This window comes from Artemia franciscana, chromosome 13 (genome assembly GCF_032884065.1).
Source record: "Artemia franciscana chromosome 13, ASM3288406v1, whole genome shotgun sequence".
In the NCBI taxonomy this organism is placed as follows: Eukaryota; Metazoa; Arthropoda; class Branchiopoda; order Anostraca; family Artemiidae; genus Artemia; species Artemia franciscana.
The window spans coordinates 23,419,194-23,436,909 of NC_088875.1; the positions used below are offsets into that span (position 1 = coordinate 23,419,194).

Consider the following 17,716-nt stretch of genomic DNA (forward strand, 5'->3'; position numbering starts at 1 on the left):
AGATACATACTATTTCCAAAGTTCTCTCTTGATAATTGGGTCAGAACTTCCGTGCAAGCTATATTTTATTCTGTTAATTCTATTTCCTAATGTGGTGCTATTAAATCTGAAACCTAAAGCCTTCGTTTTTACTTGATTTTCAGTTAGATTTTAATTTCTTCTTTGGATCTATTCCTACCACGACTACCAGAACTGTGTCCACCAGCTTTAAATCTAATGGTTTTCTTATCTAATGTCCATAAACACAACTTATGACACTTTTGGATGTAGCTTAAACCAAGGTTTAAAACAGAGACTAAAGCAATCCATATCAAAGACTTTTGCTTTTCTATTTCTAAAAGTTCATGGATTTGTCTTCTTGTACACCGAGTATTTTTAAGATTGTTTGAAGTGATATCCCATTTTATAAAATTTATAGTTAGGTCTTTAAGGTATGTGCCAAATAAGGCAAACGTCCTTGTGCTACAACACAACGGTCTTTTATTACTATAATTCTTTGGATTGATGTATCTCAGAATTGAGAATCAAGGAATATTTTATATTACTCGTAAAATTAGTCGTAATAAAGTGGGAGGGGAGGGGGGCTGCTCCTCGTAAATCAGAAGTTACTACTGAAATTGGGCCTTTGTTTGATGAAAATTGCTACCGATAGTTTCATAGATAATTCGACATCCCTCAGGAAATTTTAGGAAATAAATATTAAAACGCAGTAAAACACACATGTTTTGGCCCAAACATGCAACTGTTGTAGCTCTTTTTCTTTCGACTCCCCCAGAAAGTCTCTTGATCTTCTAAGGTAACGAGGTCCGTCCACCTATGCTAGTAACTAACAATACACCATACCTCAAGGAATTGCGGAAAAAGCTATTTGAACTTGTGATTTTTCTTGTTTAAATATATCCCCTGCCCCCCTCCTCCCATTGTTTTTGAAAAGTCCTGTGATATCCATTCCTTAATGCCTGGGTCTTAGTATTTAACGTTCCTATACAGTATTTATTGTCTTTGAGCAGAATGAGTACGGATCTATGTATACCCTGGGTAGCTGTTCAACCTTGAGTGACTTCTGTATATTTGTATGTGGGGGAAGGGGGTCTTAACGTGTCAACTGTGGAAATTTTTCCTCTAGATACAGCGTTCGTGATAAGCGCTTTATCTTAGTATTCTATGTTCAAACATGAATTTTCAGAAGGTATGGGAAAGGAAATACTCTTGCTAGGGACATTGGAAAAAAATGTTCCAATGTGAAGCAGGATACGAACACTTACTTGTAACTTTTTTTTCAGGTGTGTCCCTTTGCACTTAGTTTAGTCCAAGAATTCGTTTTTCTCTTACAGGACAATATACTTAACTCGATGTTTCAGTTATGGGTTCTCGGAGCATTGGATAATACGGGTCAGCTAACAGATTTGGGCAGACAAATGGTTGAATTCCCTCTTGATCCCCCTTTGTCTAAAATGCTGATAGTATCAGCAGGCCTTGGATGTAGTGCTGACGTTCTGATCATTGTGTCTATGCTCTCCGTCCCGTCGATATTTTTCAGGCCGAAAGGAAGAGAAGAAGATTCTGATAATATTAGAGAAAAATTTCAGGTTAGTTTAAATTTTCATTTTATTATTATTTGTAAAGTTTGTGTCATTTTTGAATGTTTAGCCGCGGGAGGATGATAAAGAACGGCAATATGCAGTTTTACTGTTTTGTGCATACACGTAACTTTGTCAGTGTAGCTAATAGTTTTTTGCTAATAGCTTTTTGATCTGCTTTTTGTGTCTTAGACTTTGAAAAAATAAGAATACAGAGGAAAAATGTAGTTTTTAAATTTGGTATTCTATAGATTCAAACTTACTAATGTTACTAGCATGTGAGATGGCAGTCAGAAAAAAATGTTAGGTCCTTCTTTTTAATTGTGAAAATGGCATCAATTTCTAATGAATAACGGATAATTTTAGTCTTGATAAAAGCTGTATTTTCTGAATTAGAAAGAAATTGAAGCTTCTTACCATACATTTTCTCGGTATTTTTTTCTTAGTTAGCCATTCGTTTTTACAGTGACCTACCATGAGAAAATAGGGCGGTGAGGGTGAATTGCGAGTGGCAATACTCATAGAACTAATCGCTATCGGATTTAGAATGGAAAAGAAAATGTCAGAATAGAAAACAAAATCTTTTCTTTTTTCATTTTTAAATTATGGCTGTAAAAAAATTCATAAGGATATGATCTAAGTATGAATCTAAGACTAAGTATGAATCTGAATTTAGATTATCACCCTTATGCAAGTTCGGTTCCAAGGACACTTACTTATAATTTTATTATTTATTTGTACTTTAAGCAATTGACATTGCGTGACTAGGCGCGATACAAGGAAGCTGACATCATTCTCAGATGTCGGAGCACAATGACGTAAATGCTGCAGTAGTTAAGCACAGAATTGAGCTATACTTAGTTCTTGATAACTTAATAGAGTGTTGTCACAACAATAAAAACACTCTTTAATGTGGGTGGTTCAACTTTAATTTATAATTTTTTTTTAATGATCTATCTGGAGCCTTTGTAAATTTATAGGAGTTATTCTATATGCAGGCGATACTGCTTTAACTGTCATTGCAACCTCTCAAGTTGATATTCGTAATAATATCAACATTGGTTGTGCCAAAGTTTTGAGGGGGCTCAATTCTATGGTTGTGTTCCTAATTTGAGTACAAATAAATGCAGTATTTATGCTCGTAGGACAAAGCATCTATATATATACTAGCTGTTGCGACACAGGGAATATAAATGACGACCGGGACACTCAAAGAGAAATTACAGACCGAGACACCGGGACACAAATGACGACCAGGACACAGGGAATATAAATGACGACGGGGACACAGGGACACAACTACAACGGGGACTCCGGAAGGGCACAGGGGGGGATATATAAATGACGACGGGGACACAGGGAATGTTCGATTAGCAATCACCATCAACAATTAGATATAGTAATCTCAAACTTGTTTGTCCAGAAAATGACCGTTGCAATGATTTTTTGCTATTGCCGTTTTTTATGGCACTTGGTATTAACCAAGTGCCCCGTCAAATTAATTCTGAAAAATTAGAAAAATGAGGTATTTTTAACTTTTAGGGAGGGGGAAACCTAAAATCTTGGAAAACACTTAGAGCGGAGGGATCGGGATGAAACTTGGTGGGAAAAATAAGCACGAGTCCTAGATACATGATTGACATAACTGGAACGGATCCGCTCTCTTTAGGGTAGTTGGGGAGGGGGGGGGTTAATTCTGAAATATTAGAAAAAATGAGGTATTTTTAACATACGAACGGGTGAGCGGATCTCCATGAAATTTGATATTTAGAAGGATATCGTGTCTCAAAGCTCTTATTTAAATCCCGACCGGATCTGGTGACATTGAGGGGAGTTTGGGGCGGGGGAACCTAAAATCATGGAAAACGCTTAGATTGGAGGGATCGGGATGAAACTTGGTGGGAAAAATAAGCAGAAGTCTTAGATACGTGATTTAAATAATTGGAACGGATCCGCTCTATGGGGGGGGGGGTTAATTCTGAAAAATTAGAAAAAAATGACTTATTTTTGACTTGCGAAGGAATGATCTGATCTGGATGAAACTTCATATTTAGAAGGACCTCGTAACTCAGATCTCTTATTTTAAATCCCAACCGGATCCAGCGTCATTCGGGGGGGGGGGTGGAGTTGGGGGGACCGGAAATCTTAGAAAACGCTTAAAACGGAGAGATCAGGATGAAAACGAATGAGAAGAATAAAAACCTGTCCAAGATATGTGACTGACATAACCGGACCGGATATGCTCTCTTTGGTGGAGTTGGGAGGTGGGAGGTAATTTTGAAAACTGAGGTATTTGTAACTTACGAAAGGGTGACCAGATCTTAATGAATGTTGATATTTAGAAGGATCTTGTGCTTTAAAGCTCTAATTTTAAATTCCGACCAGATCCTGTGACAATGGGGGGAGTTGGAGGGGGAAACCGGAATTCTTGGAAAACGTGAAAATTGGGGTATTTTTATCTTACGAATAGGTGATCGGATCTTAATGAAATTTGATATTTAGAAGGAATACACGTCTCAGAGCTCTTATTTCAAATCCCGACCAGATCTTTTGACGTTGGGGGGAGTTGGAGGGGGAAATCTTGGAAAACATTTGGAGTGGAGGAATCGGGATGAAGCTTGGTGGATAGAATAAGCAAATGTCCTTGATACGTGATTGACGTAACCGTACTGGATTCGCTCTCTTTGGGGGAGTTGGGGGGAGGGGTTCAGTGATTTGGCGATTTTGGTGCTTCCGGACGTGCTAGGACGATGAAAATTGGTAGGCGTGTCAGGGAGCTGCACAAATTGACTTGATAAAGTCGTTTTCCCAGATTCGACCATCTGGTGGGCTAAAGGGAGAGAAAAAATTAGAAAAAATTAGGTATTTATAACTTACGAGTGGGTGATCGGATCTTAATGAATTTTGATATTTAGAAGGACATCGCGACTCAGAGCTCTTATTTTAAATCCTGACCGGCATTAAGCCTCTGATTTTCCTTTTAAATCAATCTATTGATTCTTAGAATTTTGTTAGAGCTCATACCATATGAGCTCTTGGCTCTTAGCTCTTCTTGCCTCGTCACAAGTGCCATATGAGCTCTTAGCTCTTGTTCAGTGTAAAAGTTAAGTGTACTCTTTTTTTAACCAGATACTCAATTTATTACTGGAAATGTATTGTGCTCTTGGTTATATGCATATGCTAAAATTGTCATCATGGATCTTAATCAGCCTGCTATGAAAAAAATATTAAAGGGCCATTTTGTAATTGTTCCTTCACTTTGCAGGTTAACACATTATTTCTTTTAAATATCTAATGAAAGAGAGTGAGCTCTGATGTATCGTACAACATTTTAAATTTTCTACCGCAAATTTACCTAGATAGAAAGTGACAAATCTTGATCCGATTTGAGATATGCTGCTCCATCCCTTGACAGTTTCTAGAACTTCATGTCCCTAGCAATTTCAGGTTGTCTTATTATATTTATAAAAAGTTAACAGATGATCGGTATGCGCAAAATAATTTATAGCTAGTTTATATATTCGTTTGTTTCTGTTTCGTCCGTTATTGCCAGGGCCATTATAATTTCGTCCACTATCATATTGAGTGTGTGCAATTGTTCGATTGTGCCAGAAAATGGAATCATAACAACAAGTAGAACAATAGAGATTTTTTTTAGACATTGGAATGCAACTTTAAATGAATATTTCAACTCTATACCCCAGGGTTATCCACGGACTGTCTTCAGCAAAAGAAACCAAAAAACAATATAAAGAAACTCATGTTAAAATACAATCTTTAAAAGTAGAACATTTTCAAAACAAGTATCATTATTTCAGGAAAGGTGAACCTGGACTGGGACATCAAGTGAAATATAAAAAGGCAATTCATTCAAGTTGAACAAAACATTTAAAAATAAGCTGTTAAAATTAATCTTGCCTTTTTGGCAGCCAGCCTAGAAGGTCTGTCCATTACAGGTTGAGTGGTATTGTTTACTGGCTTTTAATATAATCTGTTAAATCGTTTTAATTAAATTTATATATAAGGCATTAAATGAATTTCCCCCCAGACACTTATTTAAAGAGATATTACTATTTAGTCTGATTCTAATTTCAATTGCCACTCGAACAACCTGTTAAATGCTTAAAAGAATTATCTGAGTGATAGATCATATAAAAATAAAAGTAATTTGAATAAGGTAGAGAAATCATTATAATACCAACTAAGAAGGCGGAAAATGGAGGCTATGAATAAAATTGCCGAGGATCTGGAAGATGTAGCTAGACGGAACAATAGTAAAATAATGTACTAGCATGTTAGTAAATTGGGAGGGATAGTCAATCAGGACTTGTCCCAGTCGAAGATAAGAACGGCGCCACAATTAGTTATAAGGAAAGAGTTTAAGAGAGTTGTGCAACATATTTTGAGAATGTGCTGAACCGAGATAGACTTGTAGGAGAACACATAGTGGAAACTAAAAGTTTGTGATACCTCGGATGTGAAGGAAGATTTATTTTATGAGGAATAATTAGCGACAGTCCTGAAAGGATTAAAAAATAACGAGGCCTCAGATGCTGATACTGCGGTAAATGAGTCTCTAAAATAAGGTGGCTCTGATGTTAGAAATGAGTTAGTGAAGATTATGAATGTGACTTTTGAAAAAGGAGAAATACCTAGCAATTTTAGGAAAACCCTAATTAAACCACTGTGTAAGAAAGGTAATAAGAGTTGGTGTGGTAATTACCGAGGCATTAGCCTGGTTTCTGTAGTTAGCAAATTACTTATTAATATGATACTTTGATAGACTGAGAGATGCTGTAGACAAAGTGATAAGAGAAGAACAGTGTGGTTGTAGAAAAGGTCGAGGCTATGTCGACCAAATTTTCACTCTTAGGTTAATAATTGAGAAGTGCATGAGTTGTCAAATACCTTTGGTCCTTGTTGTTAGAAGAGCTTTAGCAAAGGTCTTATCCTTGTATGGTATACCAGACTAATACATTAAAGTAATTAGTGCTACATAAGAGAATAATACTGTTGTGGATAAGATAGGAAATGAGGTTATCAGCTGGTTTCGTATTGAATCCGTAGTTAAACAGGGCTGCGTTTTATCCCCCTTTATATGGATCATTTTGATGAACGTTGCCTTAAGGAGTACAGGAAAGGCAATGGGAAAACACGGAATCAAATGGGGAGGTAAAAGTTTCCTGGATTTACGTTATGCTGATGACTTAAGCATCCTAGATAAAAGTGTCTGCAAAATGATTGAACTTTAAGAGGTTTTGCGAATTCAGGATGCTAGAATAGGTTTGAAAATTAAAGCTAAGAAGACTAAGTCGCTAAGGCAAGGAATAAGTTTGGCTTGGTGCTGCGGCAAGTTGTTAGTAGTTGTAGCAGTAGCAGTAGAATAAAAATAAATCTATATGCATAAACATTTAAAAATCAAGGAATTCTTCTTTACTATTTTTTAAAGTTACAAAACGAATTACTTTGGCATGGCTTTTCTATCAATTAGCATGTAGTCAAACAGAAGCTTAACTTGCTATTTGACAGGGGGTCAACTGCCCCTCCCAGACCTCAGTTTTACCTTTTTTATCCCTGTCTTTACCTTTTTTGTACCATATGGCAGTTAATTTTGTATATACCCGTGGCTCTCTCGAAAAGATTAAAATACTCGATTATAAAAGCATTCAGGTAATCCACATAAATCATTGAAACAGCTTTTTAAGCGGATTCAATAAATTGAAAAAAAAACTCAGGCTGTGTTTTCCAGAATTATTAAGAGTCTTGTCAACAGTGGAAGCAACCAGAGGAACTAATTAAAGTGAACTGTTGTTATGGGTGTGAAAAGATATGACACAATGACACTTGCTATAGCAAACTGCATATTCCTCTTTTTACGGCGAAAATAAGGACTTTCGCATAAATTCGATTCAGCTTCAGTCTTAGAATTGAGGCTTCGGGGAGATTGTAGTCAGCTTTGAGGTTTACTGAAAAGATATACCAACAGAAACTGACACTATCAAACTAAAAAAATAAGAACTAAACCAAGAGAATTGAATGCCTTTTTCACTAAATGGAATGAATTAAACAGGAGAATTATAATGGCTAATGAATAATTTACAAATTCCACGGTTAAGGCAGCAATACTCAGACCAGAATCTATCCCTGAGTGAAAAAATTTTCACACACAGTATGTTCTTTTGACCGTCCCTTGTGGAAACTAACCTGAAGATGATGAAGAAACTTGTCAGAATCTAGACCTAGCACAAATGGAACAGCCGAAGAAAACGTCCTAACAAAAGAAACTAGTCTCGTCAGTGTGGAAAGAACGGATGAATCAATGAACCAGGCTATCTTAGTAGGAATAGCATCCTGGTTAAACGGTGATTAATTCCTTGAACCGTTAAACCTCCAAGTAATTTCAGTTTTCCAACTTAGGTTCTAAGAATTTTGACTTAAGGCAAGGTGCTCCTATATAAGATCTTAATTTGAATTGTGAGAGGCGAGAGCTGACTGTACAATCAGCAGTTTTCCAATTTCAGTAAAAATTTAAAGTATTCAAGTGCCAACTGAAAATTTTGTTCAGACCTACAACTTTCCCATCTGCCACCACGCTTGAAGGAATAAAGGGTTGAGAAAATGGCTAATGTCAGAATTTATTTCCTACCAAGCTCGCGAGTATTCTTTTGCACTTGAATTTTTTGTGAACAATAAGAGACTTAGGCTTATGATAAAAAAAATGTAAATATTCTTGCAAAGTTTTGATCGCTGAACAGAAGCAACACTATTTGAAAGTACAGAGGGCTTATAAGCCTTCCGAAAGTCTTTTTTACTTCAACTTCTGAGAAGACCTGGGGTCATTCACAATTTTAAAGGTATAGGCCTTTTTGACCTATTATTGTAAGGTGACGCTTTACATCATCAAGAATAACTTCTCTTCCAGTCGTTAACTACGCGATTTCTGAGACTTTGATTATTGAAGCTGTATTTTCATCGTGCATCACGGAATGTCTCAATAGCAGCCGGAACTCTAAAAAACAGAATTGTAATGTCGATATACATCAAAAGAATTGGCTTTTTATGCTGATTCCAAATATACAAGATTCATTAAGTTTAGTATTACCCATCAAAAGCTACGACCCTGGGAAGATTTGCTTGATTTTTTAAAAAGAGGAAAAAAACTAAGGAATCTTAATGAAGACCATATGAAGTACCATAAGATTTGGTGTATCAGAGGAACTCTACTGTAGAGGTTTCAAGCTCTTATCCTCAAAAATGTGGAATTTTGTAATTCTTTTTTCCGGAAGAAAGATCACGAATATGTGTTTATTTGTTTTTTTTTTTTTTTTTTGTCCCAGAACTAATCGTATCGAGCCAATGGTCTTAGAGTATTGGTAGAGGGCTCATTCGAATGGAATTTAAAACAAAGTGCCCTTTTTAAGTGACCTAAAGGATTGGCTGTCATTTTAGGATTTTAGAAACCATCCTTAAGACTCTAACAGTCATTCTGAAGACCATGACGGATGAAGACTTTAAGCGCGGCTATGAAGAGTGGGAACAACGTCTCCATCGTTGTTTAGCTGCCCAGGGAAACTACTTTGAAAAGTAGTTACATTGATATTTGAAAGTGATTTAATAATAACTTTATTAAGACAAAAATCCTTTTCTTTACTTTTCTACCGCACCTCGTATGTTGAAGACGTCAGATTCATCAAATTTTTGTTGAAATTATCCATTATTGTTGCTTCACAAGGACGGATTAAGAATAAAATCCATTTGTGTGTGTATATATCTCGTTTTTAGTAAAGCTCTAATTACACTTGCGGATTTATGGGAAATGTTGGTGTTGCGAGCCCCGCTCGTATATGTGGTATTTTTTTGTTTTATGTTTGATTTTTGCGTTCGTATTAATGTATATTCTGTTTGTTTGTAGCTTTGTAGTTTGGTGCATACCGTTTTAGGTTTATTATCGTTATTTACTTTTTTTCAAAAAACATATTGTATTCTTATGAAAAATTAGAAAAACAAAAATATGGACATGAAAGGATTAGAAACACAATTGATTACGAAACAATAAGTCAAGACACGAACAGCCTCAAATAAAGAAGTTGAACAAACTAAAAGAACAAAGCCGATTGCTATTCATCACTATCTACCGTTGTTATAAAAGCGGGTAATACATAAGGATGGCCTCATTTTTCTATCTTGTTTAACATGCTACAAGCTTTTAGCGCTGTGTATTCTAGGTAAAATTCTTTATATCACTGACTAACATAATATTTTTATTGCAGGTACCTGAATCAGATCACCTTACTTTACTTCATGTCTATAACCAATGGCGAGTAAACAAGTATTCTTCATCATGGTGTACAGATCACTTTATCCATGCGAAGGCTATGCGTCGTGTTCGGGAAGTCCATGCCCAACTGAAGGAAATCATGGAACAACAAAAAATACCGATTGTATCGTGTGGTACAGAATGGGATATAATCCGAAAATGCATTTGTTCTGCATATTTTCACCAAGCTGCTAGATTAAAGGGTCTTGGTGAATATGTCAACTGCAGGACAGGTTAGTTTGTTTCATTTTTCTTCTTTTTTTTGTGATGAATACTCAACTGCGTAAGTTTTTAATTTCTGAATATTGATTCGGAAAACTTTGTGGACTCGCTGTTGTGTGAAAAGAGTGATAGATGGCCAAGATGGAAAAAGATACCCAGACGTTTCTTAATTATTTGAAAAAAGGGAACAGAACAAAACAAAACTTAAGTGAGCATGGGTAATAAGAAAACTAGAAAACTTCTCATTAATGAAATTAGAGGTTTTCTAATTACTGATAAATAAGAAAACATCTTTTCTTCTGAACTTGGTAAAGGTACTTACTTTGTCCTAATTTTCAGCAAACTTTTTTACAAATTTCCGAAGACAATGAATTTGGAATGCAAGTTTTATAAAAAAAATTTTATCAGCAAACCTAAAAACAAAACAAGAAATTGATTTAACTACTGCTAATAGCTAATAACTACTACTATTTTTAACTCATGCCACCACTAAACCTCCTTAGGGTGGAAGAAATGTGGATGCTTCTGGCACCTCAGTATGTTCAAAGCCTCACTCTTTACAGCCCCCCCCATATTCTTTAATTTTCTTCAAATTCCATCTAATGATCTCTTCCCACCCTATTGAGGACGACTTCCTTTTTTTTCCCGATGGATGGTCGAAAAGTAAAATCTTTATCAATTTGTAATCCTGTAATCCTTCATCCCTAAACAATGGCCTAGCCATCTTGATGTTCCTTTATTATAGTTGTAGAAAGTGCGATCGAGCTACATTCCCGTGCAACTTACTGTTTTATATACCTTCGCCTTTGCCGTGCCGTGCCTGGTTCTATAGCCTGTGGTGCGTTTCTTAAGGGGGGTCGGGTTCTGATATCACTGGATTTTTGTTTTGGAGCAGAGGTCAATGGTGTGACTCTGTAAGCTCAGCTAGAGTCGACCTTTCTTTAAATGGGAGAAATGTAGAGGAAAACATGGGGAGTGTCAGAAGATTTGCCCCCAACCACGCATTGCACTCCCGGCTGAAGGCAAGAAATCATGAGATCGGTACCTCTGCAACAAAGACCATGGTCAGCTTGCAAAAAAGACTAAGAGGTTTTAATGAATACTTTAGAATCTACTTAGGCAATTCGTTTGGCAAACAATTAATATGTCTTCCGAAGATCATTCTGCTTTTTGAAGCCACATTTCAGAGCCATGCTTAATTCTCTCACTATCATGGATTCAAATATTCTAATTTTAATTTTTAGACTTGTCCTCCTATTTTTCCAAACTATTTACAACTGCGAAAAAAAAAATACAATGCGCCTTGACTATTCTACTCCTTAAATCTTCTTTTTATTCACCATCCACACAGTAAAAAAAATCCACTTGATCGATTTTCTCGTTACCTGACATCACTTTTTCATCCTCAATTACTCCTAGTCTAAGTGATTTAGTCTTCTTGACATTAATCTTCATACCTTTTCTCGCACCCTGAACTCTCGAACCACAAATTGTTCTGTCACTAACATTTTTATCTAAGACACTGAAATAATCTGCATAATCTAAGTCTATGAGAGTTTTACCTTCTCATTTAGTGCCGCGACGTCATATAACCTTCGGCGTGTTCCTTTGGGCAAAGTTCATCAAACTAATTAGTGTAAATGGGGACATGACACAACCTTACTAAACTCTAGATCTGACTCCAAATCAACTACTAATTCAACACTATTTTCATGTATAGAATTAATCACTTTTATGCAGGTAACTGGTATACTGTATGAATTAGACCTTCACAAAAGCTTTTTCTATCTGCTAAATCAAATATCTGTTCATATATCTATAAAATTGTGGACCAAGGAAATTGGATGGCTCAAAGCTTTTTATTTATAAAAGTTGAAAAGTTGGTCGACACAAAAATTCTTTTCCTGAAACCACTCTGTTTTTGTTCTTGAAGCTCTATTTACAACATGTTTTTGTCTAATAATCATCATCATACTAAGTAATTTACTCTCTCTGCAAATTAAACCAGTACGTCTGTACTTACCACAATCATTTATCACCTTGCTTATAAAGGGGTTTAATTAAAGTTCTCCCAAAATCACTAGATGTTTCTTTTTTTTCAGAAATCATGTCCACAATCCTCAGTAGTTTATCTTTAAATTGGAAAATCCACATTTCAAAAACTCATGTACCATCCTATCGGCACAGATCCCTTTGTTATTTTTTAGCTCTTTTAGTACGATTCTCTAACTACTCCTCGTAAAGTGACTCTTCCTTCGCCAAAATATCGAAATTTATTTACTCTTTTCTTTCCCATCTCCTGGAACTTTGTTACGATTCAAAATATTCTCAGAATGTTCTATCTGTCTCTCCTTAGCATTTTATATATATATATATATATATATATATATATATATATATATATATATATATATATATATATATATTTTACTAAATATATATATTATTTTAGTAATTGAAGTGCCGTTCCTTTCTGTAACTGGGATAGGTCCAGTTTGACAACTTCCTCTAAATCTTGTGACATCCGGATACTATCAAACAGTTCGTGCTAACGAACTGTAGTAAAGAGCGACCCGGCTCAATAGAAACCAAAACTCTAAAAAATGGAATTTTGAGAACAATAGCTACATCAAAAGAATCGCATTTTAATGCTGATTTTAAATATATAAGTATCATCAAGTTTAGTCTTACGCTCCAAAAGTTACGAGCCTGAGAAAATTTGTGTTATTTTAGAAAATAGGGGGAAACACCCCCTAAAAGTCATCACGAAAATTACACCATCAGATTCAGCGTATCAGAGAACCCTACTGTAGAAGTTTCAAGCTCCTATCTACAAAAATGTGGAATTTTGTATTTTTTGCCAGAAGGCAGATCACGGATGCGTGTTTATTTATTTATTTATTTTTTTTTTTTTCCCAGGGGTGATCGTATCGACCCAGTTGTCCTAGAATGTTGCGAGAGGGCTCATTCTAACGGAAATGAAAAGTTCTAGTGCCCTTTTTAAGTGACCAAAAAAAATTGGAGGGCACCTAGGCCCCCTCCCACGCTAATTATTTTCCCAAAGTCAATGGATCAAAATTCTGAGATAGCCATTTTATTCAGCGTAGTCGAAAAACCTTATAACTATGTCTTTGGGGACGACTTACTCCTCCACAGTCCCCGCGGGAGGGACTACAAGTTACAAACTTTGACCAGTGCTTACATATAATAATGTTATTGGGAAGTGTACAGGTGTTTTCAGGAGGATTTTTTGGTTGGGGGAGGGGTTGAAAAGAGGGGAATATACTGGGGGAACTTTCCATCGAGGAATTTTTCATGGGGGAAGAAAATTTCCATGAAGGGAGCGCAGGATTTACTAGCATTATTTTGAAAAAAAAACAATGAAAAAATAAATAGGAAAAAGTTTTTTTCAGCTGGAAGTAAGGAGCAGCATTAAAACTTAAGACGAACAGAAATTATTACCCATATGAGGGGCTCACCTCCTCCTAATACCTCGCTCTTTGCGCTAAAGTATTTTTTTGTAATGTCAACTATTTATTCTACGGCTTTTGTGATTCAGGGGTCATTCTTAATGAATTGGGCCAAAATTTAAGATTTAGTGTAAAGAGAGAGGTACTGACGAGGGGGCGAACCCTCTCATATGTGTAATAAAAACATGAGAATAAAATTTTTTTTATGTAAGCTAGTTTATAAGTTACGTATATCTTTTACTAATAAAAAGATTCGTAAAAAATTAAAAGTTCTAGTTGCCTTTTCTATTAACCAAAAAATTGGAGGGCAACTAGGCTTCCTCCCCCACTCTTTTTTTCTCAAAATCATTAGATCAAAATTATGAGAAAGCCATTTAGCCAAAAAAAAAAAAAAAAAAAAAAAAAAATTCAAATTTCGTTTTAATTATTTCTCTGGGAAGAGCCAAAATCAAAACATGCATTGATTCAAAAACCTTTCAGAAATTAAATAAAAAAAACAAGTTTTTTCAACTGAAAGTAAGGAGCGACATTAAAACTTAAAACGAACAGAAATTACTTCGTATATTAAAGGGGCTGCTTCCTCATCAACGCCCCGCTCTTTACGCTAAAGTTTTTTACTGTTTTAAAAAGAAGAGTTGAGAGAAAGAGTCAAACTTTAGCCTAAACAGCGGGGCGTTGATGAGGAAGCAGCCCCTTTCATATACGAAGTAATTTCTGTTCGTTTTAAGTTTTAATGTCGCTCCTTACTTTCAGTTGAAAAAACTTGTTTTTTTTATTTAATATCTTACAATAACTGTTCTGAGATTCTCTTGAAAAGATCAACACAATAACTGTTCTAGGAAAGTTCTTCTCTGATTCTCAGCCTGAAATCTATTAGCGTCGTAAATACCCAAAATTTAGTTGAATTTTGTTGTAGAATTTTGTTGATAAAACTGGGCCATTCTTTTAGACTTATTAAGTTAAATAAGTTTTTTTAAACTTACATTAAAACAAAAATTAAAAAAAAACATTAAAATTCAAATCGAACAAAAATTATTCTGTATATGAAGGGCTGCCTCCTCCTTGCTCTGTACGCTAAAGCTGTTAGCACTTTTAAAAAAGCTTCTTATTCTAATTAAACGACCTCCGTGTTTCAATAGTTGTTCTTAGGAAACTGGGACAAATAATCATATTTTACCGTAAAGAGTAAGGTATTGAGGAGGGGGCAACCCTTCATATATAGATAAATTTCTGTTCGTTTTGAGTTTTAATGTTACTCCTTACTTTCACTTAAAAACTTGTTTTTAATATTTTGATTTCTATTCGTTTTTCAAATAATGCTGGTAAATCTGGCTCACCCTGCATGAAATATACCCCCCCTCCCCTCTCGTGAACGTCCTACGTGAAAACTTCATCAAACGCAAAGCACACTCCCCCTCCCCTTATTTTTTTTACGGACGATTCAGTCTGAAAAATTGTCCTTAGAATGCTTTCATTTAAAAAAGAGTTCAATTTCAAATCGGTCTCTTGATCATTTTGGAAATGCCCCCTTCCGTTGAAGTTTTTCCGGAAAACAAAACACGCCGAAAACAGCCCCGTCTATTTCCTCTGGAACATTTACATAGTCACAAACGAGTTGGCAAAGAGAATATAAGACAGTTAAAAAGAATTTTGTATAGGAATGCTGGAAAATTCAACCCCCCTCACCTGAAAGTTTCCCTTCCCAAAGAAAATTCTCCCAATGGAAATCCACCCTAAGCACAAATTATCTCCCTATCTAAAAGTGTCCGTATACTTCCCCATTACAAATACTATAAGTAAACAATGGGCATCTCCCCATGGACTGTAAGGGGTCATTTTACCCCTAAACTACCACTACTACTAATAACTCACCGCAGCACCCAGCTGCCCGAGGCCAACACAGCTACGCACGCTCCTCCTCTATCCCAATCTTTACTAAGCCTCCCTCTTTACACCCTCCCGGGAAGCTCTTATTTCCTTCAAATCTTTCTTTATGACATCCTCCCATCCCAACCGTGGACGACCTGCTTTCCGTTTAGTCCTAGACGGTTCCCCGAAAAAGACATTTTTTGTTAATCTATCATCTGTAGAACTTGCCCTAACCATCTCAATCTTTCTCTCATTATAGCCTTGGAAAGTGGGACTGAACCACATTATCAGATGGTGGTCTTTACTTTTAACATATATAACAGCACTCCTATACCCTAGTATCTTGTATTGATCCTGTCAATCCTCGGTTTACAATAATGTAATCGATAAAGTTTGCTGTCTTACCATCAGGTGAATACCATGTTAACTTATGGGCCATTTTATGACCAAACACCGTATTGGTTATTCAAGGTTATAATGCTCTCTAATAATGGTTAGAGTTTTTTTTTGCTCTAAAAAACGCCTGGTATTGTGGGGTACTCATCAAATGCCGCTCAATTGTCACAAATATATAAACTCAAGATATCTCCTTGAGTGTTAAATGGTTTTTCCTTCAGTATTTTTCTTTTTTCTGTTGGTTACTTTTTCCATCGTCCCTTTTGGCTTATTTACGAACCTTCTCACAAGTCTGTTTTTAGACAATTCTTCATGCGGTACAAATATTTATTAAAATGTTTATTATAGACAAACAAAGCGATTGAAATGTAAACATCGTTTTTTTTTTGCTCTAGTAAACGTCTGGCTTTGTGGGGCACTCCTCAACTGCAGCTCAAATGTCACAAATATATAAACTTAAAGCATCTCCTTGAGTGTTAATTGGTTTTTTCCTTCGTTTTTTTTCTTTTATCTGTTGATCACCAAAACAAAAACAAAAACTACAGAAAAACTAACAATTAAAAAAAACTTAAAAAAGAAAAAAACTAAAAAAAAAAACTAAACAAAAATAAAAACTAAAAAAACTAAACAAAAATAAAAACTAAAAAAAAACTAAACAAAAATAAAAACTAAAAAAAAAGAAATGAGAGTTCAAGCGTTGGTTCCAAAGAATCATCATTAAAGTAACTGCAACTGCAAATTTTCGGTTTTCGGGCCTTCCCATAGACTGCGTTGGATAAATAACAGATGACGTTGAAAACTTATTTATCTTTTTATGTTAATCTACTGTACTTCTTTACTTCTATTCTCTAAAAAATCTACTGTGGTTTTTGTTTTAGCGATCAAAAATTAAAAAAAAGGAAAAAAACACCAGAAAAACTAAAAAAAAAATACAAAACAGAAAAACTAGAAAAAAGAGTGGTAGAGTGCATGTTTCACAAATGATGTTTGAATTCCACCGAACGTGGTATAAATTGATTTTTGATCTGGCTTATAACAAATTTGAGATTAATATTGTAATATGGACGACCAAAATAAACACAAAATTAAGGATACCATAGTTAAGGACTCCATCGCAAATGATTATGGTGCTACATCGTGTTGGAGTGAGAGTTATACAATTGTGTGTTTGTGGGTTTTTTTTTACATAATTGTATTTATTATCTTAGGAATGCCGTGTCACTTGCACCCTACTTCTGCTTTATTTGGCATGGGCTATACCCCTGATTATGTGGTCTATCATGAGCTAGTTATGACAGCAAAAGAATATATGCAGAACGTAACTGCTGTTGATGGCCAATGGCTTGCCGAACTTGGACCAATGTTTTACTCTGTAAAGGTACGTTTCAAGTTTCGCTTCTTCTTTTTTCAGTTATAGGATTCTTCTTTGTGCCCATTCAGTGGCTGCCTCATTGGTCGTCTAAATTTTCTTTTTCTGGCGAATGGCTATGTTTTATTTCTTGTAGACTTCCTGATATTACTATTTTACCCAAAAACCAGTGGGCCGAATGTATGTTATGAGGTCTTACTACTCCCTTCGGCCGAAGGTCTTTCGGCCGAAACTACCCCCTACCGCTAAAAAAAAAGGGTATATATACGGATGCAGACTCATTGTCCACGTAGTGTAAATGCCGATCTGCTGATTCTCGACCTTCGGTTGTGAGTGTTATGCGTAGTTGGGGACAAATTATCCGAAACTTTCTCTGTTTTTCCCCCAGATATCTCCAGGTACTCATATGGACCTGGGTCAAGTATGACCAAGCTTATACTGTCACGCCGCGTATCTTTGTCCCAAACTAAATAATAAGCGACAACAGAACTCG

The 17,716-nt window shown here is 35.6% G+C and overlaps 2 protein-coding genes across 2 annotated transcripts in view; one reads left to right on the forward strand and one right to left on the reverse strand.

Annotated features, from left to right (window-relative positions):
* LOC136034680 (uncharacterized) overlaps window positions 1-17,716 on the reverse strand; it is a 285,081-nt gene that overhangs the window by 15,876 nt on the left and 251,489 nt on the right. The window lies entirely within an intron of this gene.
* The window catches only part of LOC136035046 (pre-mRNA-splicing factor ATP-dependent RNA helicase PRP16-like), a 33,753-nt gene that overhangs the window by 4,788 nt on the left and 11,249 nt on the right, over window positions 1-17,716 (forward strand). Inside the window, exons 3-5 of the mRNA XM_065716644.1 lie at window positions 1,335-1,589; window positions 9,851-10,130; window positions 17,063-17,232. Of these exons, the coding sequence (XP_065572716.1) occupies window positions 1,335-1,589; window positions 9,851-10,130; window positions 17,063-17,232 (705 nt within the window). The remainder of the gene's footprint in view (window positions 1-1,334; window positions 1,590-9,850; window positions 10,131-17,062; window positions 17,233-17,716) is intronic.